This window comes from Uloborus diversus, chromosome 10, assembly GCF_026930045.1.
Source record: "Uloborus diversus isolate 005 chromosome 10, Udiv.v.3.1, whole genome shotgun sequence".
Classification (NCBI taxonomy): domain Eukaryota; kingdom Metazoa; phylum Arthropoda; class Arachnida; order Araneae; family Uloboridae; genus Uloborus; species Uloborus diversus.
Window position 1 is genome coordinate 26,320,765 of NC_072740.1, and position 24,636 is coordinate 26,345,400.

The 24,636-nt window shown below is 33.1% G+C and overlaps 1 protein-coding gene across 1 annotated transcript in view; it reads left to right on the forward strand.

The window, feature by feature from the left end:
* The window catches only part of LOC129231693 (tyrosine-protein phosphatase 69D-like), a 679,130-nt gene that overhangs the window by 605,096 nt on the left and 49,398 nt on the right, over positions 1-24,636 (forward strand). Inside the window, exon 13 of the mRNA XM_054866058.1 lies at positions 15,695-15,806. Within this exon, the coding sequence (XP_054722033.1) occupies positions 15,695-15,806 (112 nt within the window). The remainder of the gene's footprint in view (positions 1-15,694; positions 15,807-24,636) is intronic.

The window sequence follows — 24,636 nt, forward strand, 5'->3', positions numbered from 1 at the left end:
TATTTATTTTGTGACAAAAAAGTAAAAAATTCATTTACCGCAAGTTTTTGTCTATATTAGTCCAGTGATATGTTTTCTGTGCAACAAGTTTTATTCATTTATAAATTTACTGTACTTTTGATATGTATAGAGATTCTGGGTATTATTCGTACCATTGTATAGCATCTCACTTTTATTTTAAGACTTTGGTTTGGGGTTAGTTGAGCAAGTATTGCTCAACAGGACCCCCGCGACTTAAAACAAAAATAGTAATATATTTTTTGCTTTTGTTAGAATGCGGACTTATAAAAGGAAAACTACTGACGACTTGAATAATACTGCATAGGCTGTCAATTATGAGGGGAAAAGTGCGAATGCCGTCGCAAAATAATTCGGTATCAAACAGATGAATTTGACAAAATTTTTGAAGAAATTAAAAGGTGGTGTTTCATCCATGGGTTATGCAAAACGGAGGCAAGTTTTTTCTTCGCAACAAGAGGACTCAATAAAAAAAATACTTGCTGAAAATGGCATCAATCTATTATGGGTATTTCCAAAAAGACGTGCGTCGCCTTGCCTACGAGTGTGCTGTTAAATTTAGCATTAATACTCCATCCGAATGAACTCCAAATAAGATGACCGAAAAAGAGTGGCTTATAAAGTATTTAAAGCGAAATCCCGAACTATCCATCCGAAGATCAGAACTGTTTCAGTTAATTCGAAAAAAAAAAAACTTTAAGTTTTGTTAATTTGTCATTAAAAAACTATAAATAAAGAGTTGATTGTCAAACAGGAATTTTATTTCATTTCTAGTTATCATTTATCCTATTGTTTGGCTAGACATTATAAGTGCTCAACTTGCCCCATACCCTTGCTCAACGTACCCCATCTATAGAGTACGTTGAGCAAGTTTGACATTTTGCATTCCGACAGCTGTAGCTGTTAAACGTGTGCTATTAGCAACAAATTACTATGGACACTTTTGAAAAGGGATACGTTTCTAAGATATCAAGTTGCATAACAATCGATTGAAACTTATCGTTGAGGAGCTATATCCGTTCACTTGAAAAATTGCTCAACTAGCCCAGCCCTACCTTACTTCATGATTTGAGTGAATATTTTTACTCACGTTCATTCAATCGCATTTTCGTAAGTTATGGCGTTAGGAATCTATAGAGTAAGTCGGGGTATCACTTCCCACATTAGCAAAAACTTTTTTTCAAAATGTTATGTTAACGAAAAATATCAGATAACACCTCCTGCCTCTTTTATTGTAGGTCCATACGCTGTGTAAAATCTATCAGGACCAAACTCTACGAATCAAACTTGTATTTAAAAAAAAAATGCAGCTGATAGGCATATTACCTTGACAGTCAGGTAATTCATCCCACTCCATCAGGTTAAATGTCTCACGTGAGGTAACATCACCACACTTATTATAATAAGCAAATCGTATCGAAAGGGAAATATGTTATCTTGACTTAGGGTAAACCTAAGTTGGCGGCATGGTAGTGCTGTGTTAAGGGTCTGCAAGCCTTCCCATTACTACCGGATTGGGTTTGAACCAATTATATTCGGAATTAGTGGATGACAGGGTATAAAAACTAATTTTTTGCCCATTATCGTATGCGTAATTGCTACACATTGCGAGAGATAACAAAACTATGCTTTCGTTCAGGGCCTTTTTTGTTGAAAACATGACCTTTTAGCAAGTTTTGGCGAAGTCAACTCCCTCTCATCTTTACACATTCATAAGAGAAATAACATAAAGCTTAACGTCATGAAAACCTTCCAGATTTATCTTTTTAATTTACACTCCTGTTTGTGAAAATTGCAACACCATGAAGTTGAATGAAATTTAATACACAGTTGAGTAGTAATAATAGAAATAAATGATTACATTTCCAAACCAAACAAACAATAAAAAGAGATAGAAATTAGTATTTTGTGTGGCCACCACCTGCCGTAATAAGAGCTGCTACACGACTTGGCATGGAGTGAAACAAAGTTTGAATATCTGCCTGCGGAAGAGTATTCCATATTGTTTGTATGCGCAACCAAAGTTCGTCTGTCGAAGCAACAGGACGAGGATCACGAGCGAGACGCCCAACGAAATTTCACACGTGTTCAATCGGTGACATATCCGGGGAATATGCCGGCCAAGAAAAAATCCGTACCTGCTGCGAATCAAGTCAGGATTTGACAGTCCTGGTGACATGTGGACGGGCATTATCCTGCTGGAATACAGCCCCTGGCAATCCTTGCTGGAAAGGAATAACTTGGGGCTGTAAAACTTCGTTTATGTATCGGGTACTGTTCAAATCGCCCACAATTCGTAGCAATTGTGATGGTCCATGATATGCTATGGCACCCCAGACCATAATTCCGGGAGTTCGTCCACTGTGGCGTTCGATAATGCATTCCGGAATGTGCCGTTCACCGGCATACCGCCTGACACGAATTCAACCATCATGGTGCCAAAAATTGAAGCGGCATTCGTCAGAAAAGACGACCTGCTGCCAATCAGCACGCCAGCTCTTATGCAGTTTGACCCATTGTAGCCGCAGGCGGCGATGGTTTTGCGTGAGAGGAATCCTGTATAAAGGAATCCTTGCGCGCAGCCCACGCTGCAGCAAACGTCTCCGAATTGATGAAACACGCAATGAAACACCTGTAGCTATTGACTACTGTGCTGCCAATTGTCTAGAAGAAGCTGTGCGGTCCTTTAGGGCCATACGCACCAGGTGTCTGTCATCGCGAGCTCACGTCACATTTTGGGGTCCACTCCCGGATTTCCGAGCTATCCGACCCTCGTCCGTCCACTGCTTCCAAACATGCATGAGTGTGCTGCTGTTACGCTGCACACGAGCGGCTACTGCACGATAAGACAATCCAGCTTCACGAAGGCCGACGATTCTGCCCCGTTCAAACTCCGAAATTTGCTCAAATTTCGCTTTATTTCTTCGAAAAGGCATAGTAAAGATTCAGTTAAGGTTTACTCTAGCATATAACCACCGATAACCATACACGCCTCGCTACAGCCGTCTATTTATATTCGATTCGATCCGCCGTTCAGAGGGCGCTGCTCAGCATATGCATGCGCTACCGGTCTGCAATTGTAATCATTTGCATATCATGCCCTACTTTACATTTCCTGCAATTTTCAGCTCACTCGCGTAAGTCCTTCGTGGTGTTGCAATTTTCACAAACAGGCGTATATTTAATGTCGTATCTTTCTGTCGTGCTTTAAAAGAGCAATTAACTTTCGCAAGGAAACGCTTCGGATTCCCAACCAATCTCATTGAAACTAAGAGTATGGGCCGTAGTAGAGCAGGATCGGTTTTTATCGGCTATTAGGCTAAAACAGTGTACTGAAAAATGTCACTCGAAAGGTACTGGACGAAAATAACGTTACTTGCTGTCCGATCTAAATATTATCTGGAACACTCTAAAAAGACTTTTCTCGCCAAAGGCAACCTCACCCTGAGCCAGTAAAGTAACGTCTTGAGCAGACCCAGGTGCCAAAATCTGAACTATTCTTTTCATCTTAGGCTTGCATTAGCTATATTATACGAAACCGCAGTACAGATAGCAGGAGTTTTTAATATGGAATTTACAACTTCACGACGTCTTCGTTAGTCTACCAAAAAAGGCCTTTCACAAAAATTTAAGTAGTTATTTTTCTCTTAAACGAAACAACAGTGCATCGCAGCACCTGCGTGCATGTGGCATCTGAGCACTAAATTGTCAATGGGTGAAGACATTTTAGTCATTCTGAAGATTTGTTTTAGAGATTCTGGTCCGAGCAACTGCTTGTTACTTTTATGTCCCTTTTCTGAATTGAATTTTTCTTATTGTTCACTTTTGATTTTATTTCTACTTAATCCTTATTATAATGTGAAGAATCGAGAATTTTCCAGAAGTTCTCTTGTGAAGAGAAAACTTGTGCGGGCTGAAACTCATGCAATTCCCACCCAGCTGACGATTATTTAAACAGCAGCACTTGAAGAATATTTTCATTTAGCTCAAAGCCTTTTTGCTGTATTAAGGCAATTCAAATCATTAATGTAACGTGCCATTACATTTAGCTAGTGTTCAGTCGTTGCTTGCAATAAATTTCTCACTTTCTCTGAAAGTGAGTAAATTTCTAAATGTATGCGTTGTGTCATTTTAAGGGCAGTGACAGAAACTTAATAATTTTCTAGTCAAATTAACTCCCAAACCTGACTGCTGAAAAAGAAAGTTTTCATTCTAACAGTAACTTGAAAATGAACTAAATTAAATATCATTCGTTTATGTGTCAAATATGTGTTTTTGTTTTGTAAATGAAATACTGAGCTTCAATAGCACTAGGTTTATTATAACTTTTTGATTATTTAATCAAACGTGTATGTCAGGTGAAGTTTTAAAAAAATGTATTTTATTTTTATAAATGGTATGTAAAAGATACAGACTGTGGGCAAAACATTTTTGAAGGTTTGTTTTTGCACTGGTTTTCTTTAAAATGTGAAAGTTATTGCCTTGTAATTGAAAGTGTGTTCGAAAATGTTCTCAATATACAATGAAAAATTATTGAAATTGTATTTAAAGCTTCTAATAAATGCTGTAGCGAAAGTAGCAACATTTTGATGCCGTTATGTTTCTGAAATTACAGCTCTTAAAAGTAACCTTATGAACACATTACACGAGGGGTTGTTCAGTAAGTAATAAGACTAAATTTATAAAAAATACAGAGCAACTTAAATCGTCATAATTTGCATGGTTTTTTTAAGAAGAACTTTTTCGGGACTAAATGCATTTATTCCAACGTTCTGCCCACTCCTTAAAAGTTTGTGAACGTTACGTTTGTGAGAGCTTTTTCAAAACCGCCTCCTCAGAGTTTAGACATGCTTTGTTGCATTCAAAATTTCTGCCTCATAATGGTTTCTTAAGTTAAGGAAACAGCCAGAAATCACTAACGTAAAAGATTTCTGCGATTCCCCTTGATGATAATGGCAGCAGTGTTAATCGTTGAATCTGTGATGGACGTTGATGGTTGTCCCTCACGTTCAATATCTTCCATATTTTGCTTGTCTACCTTAAAAGCTTTATGCCAGCAAAAAATGCTGACTCTAAACATACCTTCATCGTTGAAAACTTCACGTATCATATCAAAGATCGCCAACGCTGGTTTTTGCAAACGAAAACGAACTTAAATCACGTAACTTTGTTCCAACCACGCTTCCGTTTTGACAACTGACTGCCTCTTGTAGGCACCCGCCAACAAACTTCAATCACGTGATACTCAGGAACATGAGTCTGTACGTGCCAACTATCGGTAGCTTTTGTTAATACAGACAACAGACATTTTTCATGACACAGAAATTCACATTCCGATCAGTTATTTCGCGGCAGTAAAATTAGCCTTATTACTTATTGAACAGCCTACGTAGAATTCTGTAAAATGGTTTTTACATAAATTCATTATAAAACACTGCAGATTTTTATACTTGGAACTAAGAAAAATGATTCAGAAATTATTTTTCCTGAAAGACAGGATATAGATAGAAATTATTTTAAAAGAGGCCATGTTTTGATATTCTGCATTTCTGAATCTGAAAATAAGTTTTTACTTATACGCATTTTGAATAAAAGTTTTCAGCGAAATCCTTATTTCTATCGGAGAAACATTTAATTTTTTTAGTTCAAATAAGTTATTTTCTGAGAAATTATACTCTATCATCCCTGGTCTATGCTATTCATTTTATTTATTTCCCCTTAGAATTTCTTAGAATTGTCCGCTTTTAAAAACTCCACTGAAAAACGCAAAGCACATGTTTTTCAGAAAACTATGTATGAACGTTTTTAAAGCGTCTGTACATAGTTACAAACGAGGCTCTCGATACTTCAGAACTACAGTTGATTCTCTATTTAACGACTTTCAAGGGACCACAAAAAATCGTCCTTGAGTAGAATGTGTCCTTCTATAGAATGCTTCTAAAACTACAGTGGAGTTACCGGGACCGTGAAAAGACGTCTTTAAATAGAGAAAATCGTTTAATAGAGCGTCGTCAGAGACCCAACTGCATGTTTAAAAAAATTCTAGAGGGAGGGGGGCGCACCGAAGTCAATGTACTCTACTGGCCCTAAGCACATAATTCGTTGTAAAATATGCATATATCTTTTCAGCAAGGCTATTTCAAGTAAGTCAGTGATTGAATAGTCAGTCTAAAAGGTAATATCATGGAAAAAAGACATTTTGTCCTGAACGTGACAACTCTACATTTCATTTGAAAATGTGTAATACACAGATTTTTTCAGGTACATGCTAAAAAAAGAAATAGCTATTAATTTTGAAGTAAAATATAGACCTGTTACGTGCAGGGCAAAATCTCCGGTTTTTGTGGAACTGCTCGCTTTTTTAATTGTTTTTAAAACTAATACAAAAAAAAAAAAATAGTACGTAAGCAAAGAAATATTTTGAAAAATATTAAACTAAATATGTTGAATAGATTCGTGAAATATTTCGTTAGAATTGAGAAATCTGAAACTGATCTCCCAAAATGTGCTCTGCAGCCTTGCACGTTGCAGATTTACTTCGTTTTAAGAAAAACAACGGAAAAAAATGGACAAAAAAATTTTGCTTAAAAAAGTCTCCGTCATGTTTCCGATTTTTTTCCATTATTTTTTACGAATAGATATCTATGAGAAAAGCCCAAATTAATTTTTTTAGATTTTTTGAATGAAAATTACGCTTTGGAGAATTTTTTGAAAAACTCGATTTTTGATCATTTTTTGGAGTCACCGATTTGGCATAAATTCAGGAAATCTCTCAAATTTCTTTATTTTTCAATCAATTAAGCTAAATTTGGGTATCAATTTCAAGTTAATATTTTTCTCTTTCAGTGTGAACGACAGAAAGTATTCTATGAACAGTTGGGTGCTGCTACTCTTTATCTAAAGTCAGTTTTTATGTTTTTTCAATTGGGAGATCAAATAAGTTATATCTCCGGAGTACCTACTACGATCTGCATCAATTTTTTGTAGCATATTTAAATCATTCTCTTGCTATGTAGAAAAAAGTAGAAGGGTTTTTTTTTTTTTTCTTGTTGTTTTGAAATAAAAAAATAAAGTTTGTTTTGCAGAAAATACAAATTGTCTATTACTTTAAATCCCTTTTAAGCTTAAAAAAAGCCAAAAACTTTTCAGAACAATTAATACTGAACTCTCAAAGGATTTGTGTTAATCTCTATAAAGTTGTTTACTTTTGAAAAGAATTGTGCAAAAACCTCCGTTTCAGATTTCGCAAAAATAAATAAGTAAATAAATAAAAAACACTTTTGATTGAAAGTGTACTAAATATTAAGAATAATAATTTGAAGAATAGTATAAAAATATTTTCAATGGAATTATTTCGCTTTTTTTTTTTTTTTTTGGCATTAAAGGATGGAGAAGAAAAAATTATTGTTGAAAACTTTTCTTAGCATAATCTTGTTTGGATTACGTTACACCTGCACTGTTAAACGATTCAGAAACGTTCCTGGAAAATAATAGGCAGCTGATGTGCCCAATTTCTGCAAGTAACATATTCCGCAAAAGCCAGGAATGTTTTCCGCTAAAATTCAGTAACCTTCCTGGAAAATAATAGGCAGCTGATGTGCCCAATTTCTGCAAGTAACATATTCCGCAAAAGCCAGGAATGTTTTCTGCTAAAATTCAGTAACCTTCCTGGAAAATAATAGGCAGCTGATGTGCCCAATTTCTGCAAGTAACATATTCCGCAAAAGCCAGGAACGTTTTCCGCTAAAATTCAGTAACCTTCCTGGAAAATAATAGGCAGCTGATGTGTCCAATTTCTGCAAGTAACATATTCCGCAAAAGCCAAGAATGTTTTCCGCTAAAATTCAGTAACCTTCCTGAAAAATCTAGAAATCTTCCCGTTTGAAGCCAGTCTTATCTCTGGAACTTCAGAGTTATGTTAAGTGGAGATAATATAACAGCTTGGCACCTTCCTGATTTATGAAGACAGTTCTAAACGCAGTACTGCAGACATGGCCAAAGCTAAGCCAGAATTGCAAGTAAGTATCACGCAACTCACTTGATTGCAATTCTTGCAAAGCTACGTAGTCCACACTTATACAATCCCTTTGGGAGTTTAATCAGCATGGACGAGCCGTAATCGAAGTGAAACCGATACACCTTATAAATACTCTCAGTTTATCTTTAAACTGGGAGCTAAAAATATTTTTTACAGCAGAGAGAAGTATGCAATCGGACAACTTGTAGCAATTCAGGAAACTTTTTGACAATGATACTTGATATTTCCAGGAAGTGGATAAAAACCATTGAAATCCCGAAACGTTACACGGAAATAGTAACGTTTCGGAATTTTTTTACAGTGTGATAATGAACTTCCACACTTACAGTAAAAACTCCACAACTCTAGATTTCTTTGAAAAAGATTATTTTTGCTGATTGAAGTATATTTTAAAACCTCTTTGAAACTTATTGATACAAAATTCTGACTTTTTCATCTTCTGATGCAAAGGAAATAGTAAATTTAAAAAACAAATGCCGTCCGCACAAGCATGCCTTTCATTTCATATTTTATAATCGACGAAAGCTATGTGTCGATTAACTTTCAAAGCGAAAGAAGAATGATGCGTATTGCATGAGTATTGTAAGAGCGGAAGATTATTGTCAGGTGTTACGTGATCCAAACAAATTTAGGCTATGAAAACTTTTCAATAGTAATTATTCTTTTTCCCCCCATCTTTTGTTGTCAAAAAAAAGTTAAATAATGCCATTAGAAATATTTTTCATACTATTCTTCAAATTATTATTCTTAATATTTAGTACATTTTCAATCAAAAGTGTTTTTTATTTATTTATTTATTTATTTTTGCGAAGTCTGAAATAGAGGTTTTTGTACAATTTTTTTCAAAAGTAAACAATTTTTTAGCGATTAACTATTGATACAAATCCTTTGAGAGTCCAGTATTAATTGTTCTGAAAAGTTTTTGGCCTTTTTTAAGTTTAAAAGGGATTTAAAGTAATAGAAAATATTTTCTGCAAATCAAACTTTATTTTTTTATTTCAAAACAACAAAAAACACCCTTCTACTTTTTTCTACATAGCAAGAGAATGATTTAAATATGCTACAAAAAAATTGATGCAGATCGTAGTAGGTACTCCGGAGATATAACTTATTTAATCTCCCAATTGAAAAAACATAAAAACTGACTTCAGATAAAGAGTGGCAACACCCAACTGTTCATAGAATACTTTCTGTCGTTCACACTGAAAGAGAAAAAATATTAGCTTGAAATTGATACCAAATTCAGTTTAATTGGTTGAAAAATCAAGAAATTAGAGAGACTTTCTGAATTCATGCCAAAACAGTGACTCCAAAAAATGATCAAAAATCGAATTTTTGAAAAAATTCTCCAAAGCTTAATTTTCATTCAAAAAAAATCTAAAAAAATGAATTTGGGATTTCCCCATAGATATCTGTTCGTAAAAAAATAATGGACAAAATCTGAGACATGACGGCACATGGCGTTAGGCGATTTGACTTGAAATGACCCTTATTCAATTTATATCGTTGACAATATCTGTGGGAAAATATGCCTCATAAAATACTCAATTAAAAATAATTTTGACATCATTATACCATAATTGTATTAAGTACTGCAAGGAGACACGTCTTTTGTTGACCTGTCTAACTGAGAGAAGATGTTTCTCTCTAACTACAACACACAGCCACGAATTTCGTGGTCGTTTCTTAGCAAAGATAAATATCAATCAGGTTGATGCCTCTGCAAAGTTAGCTGCATCCATTTTTCTTGTTATGGTCGCTGATCATAAAAGCCATTATTTATCCTTTAGTTGCCCAGTCATTTGAACTGATAGTTATTAATAATATTGATTTGTGTTCGTTTCAATATCTATGAAGAATATGACATCAAGTTGGGTGTGTGTGTTTTAACTGTTTGTAATGTTTTATACGATTAACACAATGTAGATGATAGTTCGCTTAAAATCTCTATAGCTAATGTCAAAGTTTTTTTTTACAGCGCTCTGTTATCTATGAAAAATATAGTACTTAATTCTGGGTGGTAGTTTTTTTTTTTTTTACTTATTTATTTTTATTTAGTTTTTTTTTCTTTTTTTTTCCATTGATTACACCATTGATGTGACAATTTACTTAAAATTTCTAAGAATAATGCCAAATGCTTTTTTTTCTGAGCTTTTGGTAAAATATCCAAAAAAAAAATGTCGATTCTCTTATGTCTCTCTTTTTTAAATGATTACATAGTTAATGGGAGAATTTACTTCAAATCTCTAAAGATGTTGAAGTTTTTTTTTTCCCACGCTTAAATTAAAATGTCCAAAAAGAACGATCCCCTCCTTCTCCTCTCTCTCCTTGTAATGATTATGCAATTAGTGTGAACATTTACTTTAAAATCTCCAAAAGAAAAAAAAAGTCCAGAAAAAAAATATTTTTTTGTAACTTAAATTAAAATATCTGAAAATAACGATTCTCTCTTTCTCTTTTAAATGGTTAAGTAGTTAATGAAACAACTTACTTAAAATTTTAAAATTAAAGATAATTTCAAAGGGGGTGATTTTTCTGTGCTTAAATCAAAACATCCGAAAAAAAATCATGACTCTCTCTCTCTCTTTTTTCTTTCTTTTAAAACTTTTTTAATGTTTCAAATTGCTATCTTGGAAATCTCAAATTGAAAAATTTAGAGATCCAACTGTTATGTTTGAAATAGAGAACTAACAAACAAATAACCTAATACTGCTGCAACAATAGCCAAATCAACGTTAACTTGAAAATTTCGTGCCACTGAATCAGTAGTTGTGTGTGTTGCACTAATAATAACTGTTTGAAATAAACTGAGACTTCTAGTTGATACTAATAAGCAATACATTTTATACACAGTGGAAGGATTCTATAAAATATTTCTTTCTACAACGTTTTCCTCTATTTTACCACAGAACTTTGAAATATAAATGCCAAAAGCATGCATTGAGGATCTGGTAATATATGATGTAAATTCGTAATGAAAATGAAAACACAGACCTTAAATCTTCTTGGGTTATCTTTTTTATTGATCGCATCTGCGGAATCGGAATATGTTGTAAAAGTTAATTATGCAAATTAATAGGATTCTCCTTACTTGCTGCATTTCTGAGGAATGACCAAGTGGTTCGTCGATGTCCTGAAACACATGTGAACAGTGCCACAGCAAATTTGGGCGTTTACTGTACTTTTCATTTCAAAATCTAAATACACGTATCCATAACACTAGTTTGACTTTTTTTTTACGAATTCTTATTTTTAGTTCTATTATTTTTTATTTATTTATTTATTTATTTATTGCATTTGATATTTGAAAAATATTTGATGGGCAAAGCTGAATTAACTGCTTGAACTTTTAAAATTTTCTAATTTTAACTTAGCTGCATTTTCTCAATGATTCGCGATATTTTTTACATTTTTTTTTTTTAGTTCTTATAACTAAACTTTTTTTTTATTTGAAAATTTACTATTCATACTTTGCTATCAGTATTCAATGAGCAAAAGTTTTGAATTTCGTCGATGATACCATTCAAAATTATTTGTTGAAACATCTAATTATAATTCATGTGCAAGTTCTATATCCAGTACAATGAAATTAACTCGTCATCAGCATACCTACACATTTGAAAATCCTGAGCTGCAGATTAACTGATACTTATCGCATGCAATGATAATGTCACTGATGTTTAGTCAAAATTTCACCGCTCGAAATATCAGTAATTAATATAAATGAAGTTTCTCATACAATTTCAATAAATTTTCATGGTGTTTCGTTAATAAAGTATTAACTGTAAAAATCTTTGAAAGTTTTTGTGAAAAAATATGTTATTTGAATGATATGTTTTTGATTTTCTTTTCTACTTTATTTTTCGTAAATATTAATTTTTATGTTATTGATTACTGTTAGCATCTTTGTTCATTTTTTCTAATTTTTTTATCTGAGTGTTTGCGTTACATATTATTTCAATACATAATATTTTAATGCATTTTTATATTTAGACTTTCATATCTGAGTGCCCATTTTTATGAGTATCCTGGAAAATTGATAATTATATATGTGAACTTGTGAGTAGACCGGATATCAAAAATATACAATTAATATCATCATATTCCCGACCGTAGCAGTATTTTATCGATTAATTTATATATATATAAGTGCTGTAACGTCAGTAAAATCTGTCTTCGTGATACACATACGAAACTATAGATCAGTACAAAACCATTCAAAAATGTATTAATACTTTTTGAATTCATAAAAAAAGAAAATGTTAATTTTGTAGATGATGGTTAGTAAAACACGGTTCATTTTTCCAGATGTCAACTGTTTCGTTCGTTTTTTTTTTCTTCCTTTTTTTTCAATTGTCAATATTTTTTAATTCGTCGTTTGCTATGGTTTAGGATTGATTTTTTTTTACTTAAACTTTTAACAGATGTCTGAAGTTTGAGCTTCAAATTGATTAACTTGAAAATTTGCGATATTTTCCGTTATTGGTATAAAGAAAGTCAACGGCCAGCTAATTTTTTTCCAAAATAGATTTATTGTTGAAAACAAATTATTGTAACAAAATCCGTAGTAAGATTGTAATGATGTAAGAAGAAAGGGGACAAAGGAATAGAGACAATTGATTTAAAGAACTTATTTCAAGCTTAATAATAAAAGACAGTCAAAGTTTTTAACGCCTGACAAAAAAGGAAAAAAAAAACATAATTAAGGAAGAAATTTAAAAATAATTATTATCATTATTACTCTCAGAGTCATGTAAACTACTTTCTGATTAACTGAGTAAAAAGACAGCTCTAGTACTATTTCCGTTATTAAAAGTTAAGCAAATTTTTACTCAAATAATCGATCAGTTGTTGAGAAACCATGAATGACAGTATCGTCAATACTGTTCACTTAAAATATTCTAAAGCCCGCGAGTCTTTGGTGCAGTCTCAAGCAAAATGAATTCATTGTGGAAATAGCTTTGAAGTTACTAAATCAAGAAAGGATGTGTAAGATCTGGCCAATGTAGCAAGAATGACTCCATGCCACCTAAACTGTCCTAAAATCTTTCACCCTCCTCTCTTTAAAATAAGAAAGAAACAATCCTTAATTTGAAAAAATCTATCCTATAGCCTATAAAAATGACTATTCCGAAATTCTAAAACTCAAGCTATACAGAAATGTTAAATTTATCGATGGTAAAATGAATATGATTAAAGAGAAAGGTAATATTTCAGAAAATGTATTTTAACTTTCAGTTTTCAGCTTTTAACTTTTAAGTTTTCAGAATTGAATATTCTTACTTGGAAATTAGAGCTATTAACTCTTAAAGGTTAAATCATTGCATACAGTGACAACTGAGCTCTTCAAAATCAGCCATTTTCCCTGCTTTACAATGCAGTACCACCATATTCGTGATAAAAACGAAATTAATTCTAATTTTAGGGCGTGTCTGCTTTAGGATCACTTTCCACCTTTGGCTCAATATTTGTTTTTTTACTCACTTCATTTTTTTTCTGATCTTAAGAATCGAAAGTTTTTCACCTGTTCTAAACTATATGACTTCTCTGCTTGATAATAATTTTGAAAAATCGCTCTCGTGGCTTAAGGGAAAAAATGTTGATTGCAAATTGCACTTCATGTAGTGAAGCCAAAGGAAGATCAATTGTTTTGTCCCGACCAAAGCAATGTCTCCATAAAAATGACGTAATTAGCCTAACCACGATAAAATTTTTGAAATGTTTCCCTTCACATAAACCACGCAAAATTTTTCGTTACGGGGGAAACATTTCAAACATTGTACCGTGATTTGGCCGTAACACGAATGAAAATTTTCGACTTCTTTACAACACAGCAGGAATATTCAACCTTTTACACTTTCAGAAACCTTTTCAGTTTACCGTTTTATTTTTTTTGAGCAATCACGATTGCTTATTGTTCTCACTTGACTATTTTTGACGTTCCTTTGATTTTTCCCACCGCCACCTTCCGCACCATCACCGTCGACGGGCTCCTCACACATACACATAACCATGCCTACACACATACACATAACCAGTACGCACAAACACATACCCCCACACACACAAACACACACGCCTACATACACACACTCGTGATTGCGAGAAACATAATTTGAATTCAAGATTTCAAAATTCAAATTAATTTTTTTTTTCGATAGAATCTCATGTTGAAAGAGTAAACAAAATAGAATACCGAAGTCATATCCTAATTAAATCTACAAAATTATACTTGCATCTTTAATTAACTTTATCATCATTCTTAAAAAGTTTGACAGCTAATAGGATTTTCTTTTCTTTATTTTTCAAAAATATACTATATGAATTGTAACAAAAGCAAAATAACTTTTGTAATAAAAATTAATAAACAGAAAAGCTCCGAAGAAAACGCGTCCCGTAAGTTGACGGTTCTTCATTTGCGCTAGGGGTTCTCAAACTTTTTCGATTCGCGTCACTCTTTGAAGAAATATAATTTTCTCACGGCACGCTTGTCTATCTCTGTCCTGTATTTATATTGATACTTTGAACACTTTCCTGACCCCTCACTAAGGTGCCACAGGGAGCCAAGGTGCCGCGGCACCCACTTTGGGAACTCCTGATCTCAGCCATAGGACTTACACCAATGTCTGTTGTTCAATGTAAAAGTGGTTTATCTCTTTGTAAATGACTTTACTGTACATTATTATATGAAGCCTTAGCAAATTTTTCCTTAGGAAAAGAAATAAAATTGTTCATCTACTATTTGCGTCATTACAAATTTATCTTTGGAAAACTGAGTTGCTTCACTTTTATACAAAAAAAATATATATAAATATCCAGGGGTTCCCCCCCCCCCTAAGAGCAAGGGCGCACCCCACGTAAATCTCGCCAAGACCCCTCCCCAAAAGCAAGAGCCCCCTAAAAAAAGATAAAAATTCCCCTCAAAACAACCCCCCTAAAAATTTCAATGGCGCAGCCTGCGCCATGATCCCCCCCCCCCCCCCAAGTTGGCACCCCTGTTAAATATCACTAAGTGTGATACCATTTAGCAAATAAATACCCATTTTAAAAATATGGAGATACACCACTTTTACAATAAACAACAAATAATGTGACCTAGTGCGTCTCGTTTAATGTATTTGAAGCACCTGACTTTGCGAAATTTTATTTTATCCATAAAAAAAATTCAGATATATTTTTAAAGCATTTCATTTTTTATTAAAAATTTAAAAATTTAATAAAATTTTGGTGTTTTGATGAAGCATATTGTGATCATTTGCGGAACCCCTGACACCCCCAAGGATATTTAAGGTTCCACAGATCCCAGGTTGAAGACCCCTGCTATAGAGTATTATACTTTATGTCTACTAAACATCCTGGCACGCTTATTCAAAACTAACACTTCTAGATACAAACGAATAAGGGAATTAATCATATATGAAAGTCTAATTTTTATTTACTTTCTTTTTGATTGATAGAAGACAAAGTATATTTAATTTAATTTCTGCTATTTTTTCTAATTCATTTGAAATTATTTTAGTATTATTTTTTATAAATTTTATTTTGTATGTTTTTTTATGTTTTAAACCACCAAGTGGAGACGTGTTTATGTAAAGCATAAGGTTTTATTTATGCATGCAGTCTGCCCTGTCTCTGTAGGTACGCCTCCAACTCAAGCATCTTCAGAAAGTCCTATTCTTGTCATACTTGGAGTAATTTGTGGTATCATATTGGTCATTGTAGCTATTGCACTGGCTCTGTACCTTATACGGTAAGTTAGCAAAATTTTATTATGCTGAGTAACGTGTGGAGGATTTCGGTAAGTTGCTCCAACAAAGGAAAGAGAGTTTAAGCAGAACTCGTTTGTTTTCTTTGACTTATAAGGTGAACAACATAAGGTTTTACGAGGGAAAATCAGCGTCACAACTTTTGATTTCATTAATTTCATGACATACAAATTAAGTGCATTAAGTTCAAGTTCGAAACGTAAGTTTTTTTGATGTGTCAAGAGAAATATGATGCGCAATTAGTTTGACTATTTATCGTCCCTTCATTCTGTCAATACTCCTTACCCACGCCTATCCATTTCTGCAAGGGTGCCCAACAAGAGGGAAATGACACATACTGCGTCACTAAAATTTTCAGGGTGGGTGTTTTCCTCTTTTTTTTTAGATTGGGGGGGGGGGGGGTTCTCGCTTTTGGTGGCATTTGTAGGGAGTGCACCATTGCTCTTGGGCGGGAGGGGGCGCATCCCCGATTTCTTAGAAGTAAGCATTATGTGTTTCTAAACCTTGCTTGACCTAATGCTGTGCTCTTCGTTCAGCCTCATTGTCGTTAGTATTTCTGTCCACGAAAAGGCCTTTTAACCGACTGCAAGGATAGCAGTCCTTTGGCGCAAGCCTAATTTGTAAATTTTTTGTTCACTCCTGATAGCTTACAATAGAGCGGAAAGTCAACAGTGCTCGTCTGTGACTTTTGAAGACTCAGAGCACGAAATTCATTTGCTGTCCCTTCCCTCTTCTTATAATATATATTTGTATAGCAATAAAATAGTTAGGTTACTGACTATTACCGTAACTAGGCTACATTTGGCGATAGTTTTTATTACAATGCAGTGTACTATTTCTAATTCGGTTTTGAAAAGTTTGAATTATTGGTTAATTTGAACTTACGTTTAATCCCCAACAAATTTTCTTTTGTTTCACATGTTAAAATTTTCTTAAATTAAAATTTTTAGAGCTTTTTTTTTTTTGGTTAATTCGAAATCTTATCAGTATAATGCAGAGGGGGAAAAAGGGAAAAGTTTGAAGTATTAGTTTCAGAAATGACTCAAAGGAAACGGACTGAATGAAAACTTTGAACAAGTTCTTTGAATCACAAAACAAATGTCAAAAATGAACTTTTTCTTGCCATTGAAGATTTTGAAAATGCTATACTATTATGCAAAATTAAGCGACCGGAATTTCTTATGTGATTTAAATTTGAAATTACTCTTGGAAGTGTGTATGTCCCACTGTTACAATGTTACAGCTTTTATTTGTCAATTTAGTTTTATTTTCTAATACGTTTGCGACTAAATGCAAGTTGAAAAGGATGTACTGAATTTAAGAAAGCAGATCAATTTTATCGTGTTCTATTTTTCTGCTACTAGTCTACCCGTGCGGAACTCCGCACTGTACTTCGAATCGTTTCATAAGGCATTTCGCTCTTTAAAAATTTCAAAGAAAGAATATTATGAAGAAAAACCGAAAAAAGTAAACGGAAAAAAGTAAGCGCACAAGAGAAGGCATGTAATTTGAAGACATCAGTAACAAAACCTCGTTAAATACAACGTTGTGATAATTTGATCATCGCTCCCCTTTTGGTTGTACGTATTTTCAATGCAAATATAAATATCATTAAAAGTGTGGCTGAGTGACACGTGAAAAATCTGTAATTTTTCATGTGAAAAAACAGGTTGTGGCAAATATGTCCGCCCATGTGAGCATCTGACGGAAAAAAAAGAAACATTAAAGAGATATTTAGTGTCACGGATTCGAACTGACGCCATTCTGATTAACAGTACGACGCTCCAACAAACCTAGCAACTGTGCCTTCCTTTTCGAAAGCTATTCATTGAAGGAATGCGTAATAAAACACAGTAAAAAAGTTTTTCGCCGAAAAAAATATAATAAGATCATGCGTCTATGTTTTGTCATTAGCCAGCACGATACGATTTAAAATTATTCGTAAAACATGGAATTTGATTAAAGAATGAGGAAGATCTCACGTAGCGGTTGAAACAAACATTCTAGAGAAGTAATAAATTCGGTTGAAAAAATAAGCGTTTTTATTTTTGAATATTTAACAATTTCCCATAGCAAGCTTCTTTAACCTGTACGGCTTAAAAGCCCGTACTTGTTTTTCTTTTAATCGAACACTTAAAATTCAAAACCAAAACCAGTTGAACTGAGTCCGTTTTTTAAGTGTAATTTTTGGAACGTAGGCAAAAAATGTTTTTTTTTTTCAGCCGAAAGCGGAGGATAAGAAAATGATTTCTTACTAATGAAGTTGATAATAATTTTAATGTTTTATATCGAATTCGAATAAATAATTAAAGATTTACTGGTTGAAACTCGTAAATTTAATTTGGTGTCGTATTTTTTCATTTATACAAAAGTTCGAACACTGCTATTAGAAAAATCTACATTTCAGCATACAATGAAAATGTTTTTCTGCACAAAAGGATTCCCTTGAGGTATATCTAATACTTTTTTTTATGCTTACATTATACTCAGTGGTCTGGACGGAGTCAAAGCTTAAAAAAAAGGGAAGAACACCCTTCGATTAGCAGTCAACTTATCTGAATGATAGCTGCAGCCTGCATAAAGGAGTCGAAACACCAAATAGCATTCCCACTGCATTTATTTTATTACGTGTGTTATCTGTTGTATGTTATGAGTACATGTAATGCGTAATATTAATGTAAATTTGCTATTATGTCGGACAGCCCGAACTGGCCCGAAGTTCAGACAGTTTATAGCCGAACGCTCTACCGCAAAAAAAGAAAAAAAAAAAAAAAAAAAAACACAGGTAATTTTAAAATTTTTTTCCTGCCGAGAAGTGTTTTTATTTTTGAAAATTTTTACAATTTGTTATCGCAGGCTGTTTGAACCGTTATGACTTAGATGGCAACACGTGTTCATCATTTAACAGCACGGTTAAAGTACAAAATAATTTGAACTAAGTTCTTTTTCAAGCGTAGCTTTTCAAATGCCGTAAAAATGTGATACGCTATTTGTTTTTTTGCAAAAAGAAGAAAAATGTATATATTACCCTTTAAATTGAGGTAGTTTTTTTTTTTTTTTTTTTTGTACAAAGAGTCAAAAACTCATTAGAAGAATCTATATTTCAACATACGATTTATTATATTTTACTGAACAAAAAACAATTCCAATGTAGTCTGAAATCTTAAAACTTATATTTTCGCTTACATTATGCTGTAATTTTCTTCCTGGAGCTAAAGCTTTAAAAAAAAAAAAAATTGAGTGTCAACTTAGCTCCGCGTTGCATCAAGTTTTCATATCAGCTAGCAGCGTTTCTACCTCTTGTATTCCCTCATATTTGTTATTCATTGTTCATGTACTGCGCGATTTTTTTCTAATTTTTTTGATGCAGATTGTCCGGACGTGGGCCCGAACACGCATTCTCTTGGTTACGAAGAGAACGCTCTGCCGATCAAGCTATTCAGCTCTGTCGGTCATAGCGCAAATTAAATTATAAGTTTAACCGAAAACCTCATTCTGGTTCTTTAAAACAGGTTTTTCGACTGAAAAAGCAATTTTTAGACCGTGGGTCTATTTTTCGTCAGTAGCCAGCACCATAAGCTTTAAAATAAGGCGTAAATCAAAGAAATCGATCAAGAATTGAGGAAAATCTGGCGTAGAAACCAAAAACAGGCTACAGAAATAATATATAAGGATAGAAATACAATTTTCTTTTATTTGAATTTCAGAATATTCAAACTTTTCAAAACTTACATTTCAAAAATATCTATTATGTAAATTTTTAATACAATAATAGTATAAATATGGTGTGAGGCCTGGAGTAGCTTTTGGATTTGCAAACGATCTTAAAATTATAAGATTTTTTTTTTTTTTTTTTTTTTTTTTTTTCAGATTTCATGTTAGCATGCTGATATAATGCGATATGCAACCATTCCATTTTTGTTTAAAAACTATAGCTACATGTTTATTACCCTCCAAATATAGTGTCGTAGGTCCGTGCCTTATTTACCTATGTCTTTGTGTAGCCCTGGGTATCAAATTTGGAACAGTTTAACGCAACATCAGAGAAAAACGAAACATCTACGAGTAGAAAAATAACGATGTTAGTGTATTTAGAAGAAAATCATCATTTGGAGGCAAGTGAGACATTTATAACTAGTGCTACAAAGTGGTGCTTAGTATTTTTGTACGTTCTGTTAACATCTATACTGTGATGACAAAAAAAAAACTTTGCTTAACACCAGTATTGTTTGATTATTTGCTCAACCAACTAATATATCACTTAATTTATGAGCCATATAAAAAAAAATATATCCGGAAAAAAGTTGCGTTTTACAATATCAATAATAATTTTGTCAACTTTGCTGGTCCAAATCCATTTATATCCACTAAATGGTAACTGGAAGGATTGGACGATTCGTTCCGAGTGGTTCAAGAAACGCCCCCCCCCCCCCCCAGTTGTACCGGAACGCCGTTTTGATTCTACTTATCTGCTCCGGTACTGCACGAGATATAACGACAGTTGTGGTTGATAGTGGCATGACTCGTCGTTGTGTTATTAAGCGAGTACTATTGACTGTATAACTGTTGATTGTTTCCGGTGAAAGGAAGAAGCTGTCAGTTGTTGTGGGACAAGTTATATCACATGTGGGAACATTTCTGCAAGGAAATAAACTGTGAGTAATATGTGGGTAGGAAATGATTATTGATCAGTTTCTAGATTTTGGGAAGGATGTAGGGTAGACTGGAGCACGTTTACGCAGTGTCATTTTTTCAAAACGAATTATAAATGGAGAGCCAACAGTCAAAACATATTGATGCTGCTCCCTAGCAAATATTCTCACAAGTTTTTGACCATCAATCGAGCTTCGGTCTAGCATGCAGAAAGAATAATCTGTTTTCTACCAAGTCGAGTAAATTTTGAGTTAAACGTTTTGAAGCTCATTGTGACAAATAATTCTTAGTTAAGAAAGAACAAATGTATAAAAATTAGCAGAATTTTATCCTTTTTTGAAAATTGTATTTGTATGAACTGATTTTTTTTTTTTTTTTTTTTTTTTTTTTTTTTTTTTTTTTGCACGTTAAAAATAAATCCAAACTTGACGACGGGGCAAGTTTAAGCATTGATGTCTGAGCACCTTTATACGCACGTTCTTACTATGTCTTACTTCTAAATGTGGCCTGACGCTTTTTTCGCTCCGAACTGCATCGGAACTTTTTAGTATTTTCTGGCTATTTAGTTTTGAAAATCACCATTTAATTTTTAATTGAGTTACAAATTCGTATCTTAGAGCTTACAATCATGTTGTGCTGTCTTCACGCGCGTCCAGCTTCGACTTTATACACTATTTAGTCTGCAATAAATTTGCTTTATTTTAATGATGGTAATACATTATGTTCAAAACACTAACAGAACCATGTTAGGTGCCAAAATAAATATGTGTAAACGTGTCCCGGGGGTGCCCAGGGCACCTTTACGCAACCGACGTTGACTCAAAAACAATTTTGTTTAACGGTTAAAAACACAAACTGAGTAACGACTGAATATACCAGTTTTAACTCCATTAACTGCTTCATAAAAATGCAATGTCTAAAATTTCCTAAGTTAAAACGTAAAATGTAGAAATTTCATTGAAAGAAATCCGCATTAACGTGCTCCGCTCTACCCTACTGTTAGACTTGGGAGTCCAATACTGATGAGCTCCGCTGATAAAGTCTCAATTTGTAAAAAATCGTTGCAAAACAAAGAAATGCAAGAGCTGAGCTCACATGCAAATTAAACATTTTACTCAGCATTTCAGCAATGTTATTCGACGATATTATTACGACCGCCAAATGGCGACACCATTTTTCTGGGAAACTTTAGCTTTAACGCCTTGATCCTTGGCCAGTTTCTATTTCATGTTTGACATCCATTGCAGAATATTCTCCGCTTCCACCCCCCCCCCCCCCCCCAGGTCACCAAAAATGAATTTAAATCGCAAAATTTCACTCTGCTCTTCAGTTGCACGCGCTTCTTTAGTTCTGCATCATTTTTCATCTTTGAGCTAATTTAACAGACATGTGTATACGCTTACTTGTGCACTTTTGTAATAGCGAAGAAACAAGTGTTTCCGACTATTTGAGACAGATTCTTCGCACAAGAAATGATTGCAGTTTGTGACTAATTCGCTGATTTTCCCTCGTACATAAGCTTTTTTGTGGATGTTTTAAGCAATTTTGTGTTAATTTTTTTTTCTATACAGTAACGGCTATAGTAGTATAATAAGATAGTGTATCTTCATGTATACAAAAGACATCAGGAAAAGCACTCCCAGGTCCTGAATGAAGATATATGGGGAAACATTCTGGGTTTAAAATTACTTCGCAGCAATAAACTGTCTGTGAATATATTTTTCCTTTAGTTCAAGGCAGAGGATGCTATTTTCCTCCAAGAATTTCGAGTATTTTAAAAATATTTCCTCGTACATCCTTTACGTGAGTTTTCTGTTATTCTTCCACGAATATATTTTGACAATTTAACTTCTAACTTATATTTAGTGCTGTAGAGTACTTCTATGCGCTTGAAAGTGGAACAGTACCAAAGAATCAAGTAACAAGCGAAATTTCCGGTTTAACTTTTCTGTAATTATTATTTTCGTAGTCGTAATCACGAAAATGTAAATAAAAATTTCCTTATGATTAAAAAATTTGTTTCAAGGCGGAGGATCTAACTTTGGCTACATTATGTTCGTTCAAAAATATCTTTAGATGTATTGAAAAAAAATATTTTATGAATTTCCTCTCAAAACTCTTATTGTTAGTTTATGAGTACAGTTTTTAAGTACTCATAAGTTTCTACATAAGTCGCCTAGCATAGTCTGTTTTTGAACGAAGCAGAAAAAAGCACTCTTGGTTGCAAAAATTTTAGAGTATACATTTATAACATCAAAAAATCGACGTTAAGTCAAACAGCAATGAATAAAAACCTTTTTTAAATTTACTCAAAAAAAGGATAGCAGGAAATAAGAAAGAAACGTAAAGAACAATCGCATTTGAAGAATTTCTCTCAAAAGAAATTTTCCAGTGTCTTACTTCCGAACTTTACAGTCCAGCGCATACACAGTTGTAGAACGAAAGTTTCAATTTTGTTGCGAAAACTGTCGGTTTGGCTTAAATGATCTAAAATATTCTGTGAGTCCTCCTAGAAAATTCGAACTCTTTTAAAAGCTTTCTATTTTAAGACGTCTCCAAAATAGTCCAAGGGTATATTTTAGTTTTTTTTTTTGTCAATACATAAGGTTAGATATTCAACATTTTTCTACATAAGAAATCCTCAAAAATCTGTTCAGTAAAGTAGAAAAGATTTAATCATCAACTTTTCAAAATTTCGATTTTTGTGAACCGTTTAAAATGAAGGGCTATGGTAGGTCCGTCTTGGTTATAAAATACTAAGGCATCTTAAACACATGCATGGTTAACTAATTATACTGAAAATTTTTAAACTCTTTTACGTTTTTTAAATTCATCTAAAAACTTTTTTCCTTTTTCATCACAGAAATTGTCACTGCTTTCAAAGAAATTTTCCGTAAATATTTTTGAAAACTGTAGTTTTCAACAAAAAATAAATCAATTGCTGAATTTTCTCTCGTTTCATTGCTTACGTTTGTTAAAACTATGCTATTAAGTGATATGCAGTCTAGCTGGTAAAAAACAGAAAGTTGTATAGCTATTTAAAAAAGAAAGAAAATTTTCAACGAAACTTTATCAGCTGTTAAATCATGAAACGCAACTTGCTTATAACAAGATTTCAAGAAAGTCAAAATGACAATGAAAGCAATTATTTTCCGAAAAAAAGTACATCTTTTTGAGATTTCTATCAGATCCCAAAAATTTGTTTTTAGCTAAATTACCAACATTTCTCAAGTGAAAATTATGGAGAGAAATAGCATAAAATACACTGAAACATTTTATGTTAATAAACATATCTTGAAACAGCAAATACACAGGAAAAAACGTACAGAATTAGAGAAAGAAATTTAGATTATGCAATATTTGCGATGTTAACTTCATTAAGTTAGCATCCTCCGCTCCGCATTGTATAAGTTAATATAAATTCAAAAAAAGAGATAAAAAGTGAATATGTTAGAAGTAACAAAATTGAAACTAAATACACATAAGTAAAAAAAATAAAATTTAAATACAGTAAACTCTCGATTATCCGTGGAATAGGTAACCGCGGATAAGCAAAAATCGCGGATAGTCCGAATAATAGGTACTTAGTGTATGTATACAACATGACACTTTGTGTATACAACAGCTAAAAAATATTAATAACACTGACACATTCATTTAAATTATAGCTAAAAATATTTCTACAATGCATCTACTAACATTGAATATAAAAATGTATGTAAACTCTAACAGTGAACAGTAACACAATCATAAGTTTAAAAAAGAAAATGTGGAAAGACTTGTGAGTGAACCGAACCGCGGATAATCCGACCGCCGATAATCATGAGTTTTCTGCAATACTCTCCTTACTCTAGGAATAATAACTTTACACATTAAATGTTGCAGAGCTAGTAAATGTAGTTTCTGTCGCAAATGGTTTTCACAAAATAAAGTTAAAAATTTAATGAATAAAAGTACAAGGTGTTTGTGCATCTAGAGAAAAATGAACATAGGGATTACATAAATCAGGATTTACTATTACTATTTTAAAATAATCAAATGAATTTTTATGCATAAAAATGGATTTTTTTTTTTTTTTAATTTTCGAAGTAGTTAAGTTTCGTTTTTTAGTTTGTTTACTCCCCTTGGTGGCTTCCGTTGCCTCTAAGTGAAAATGAACAA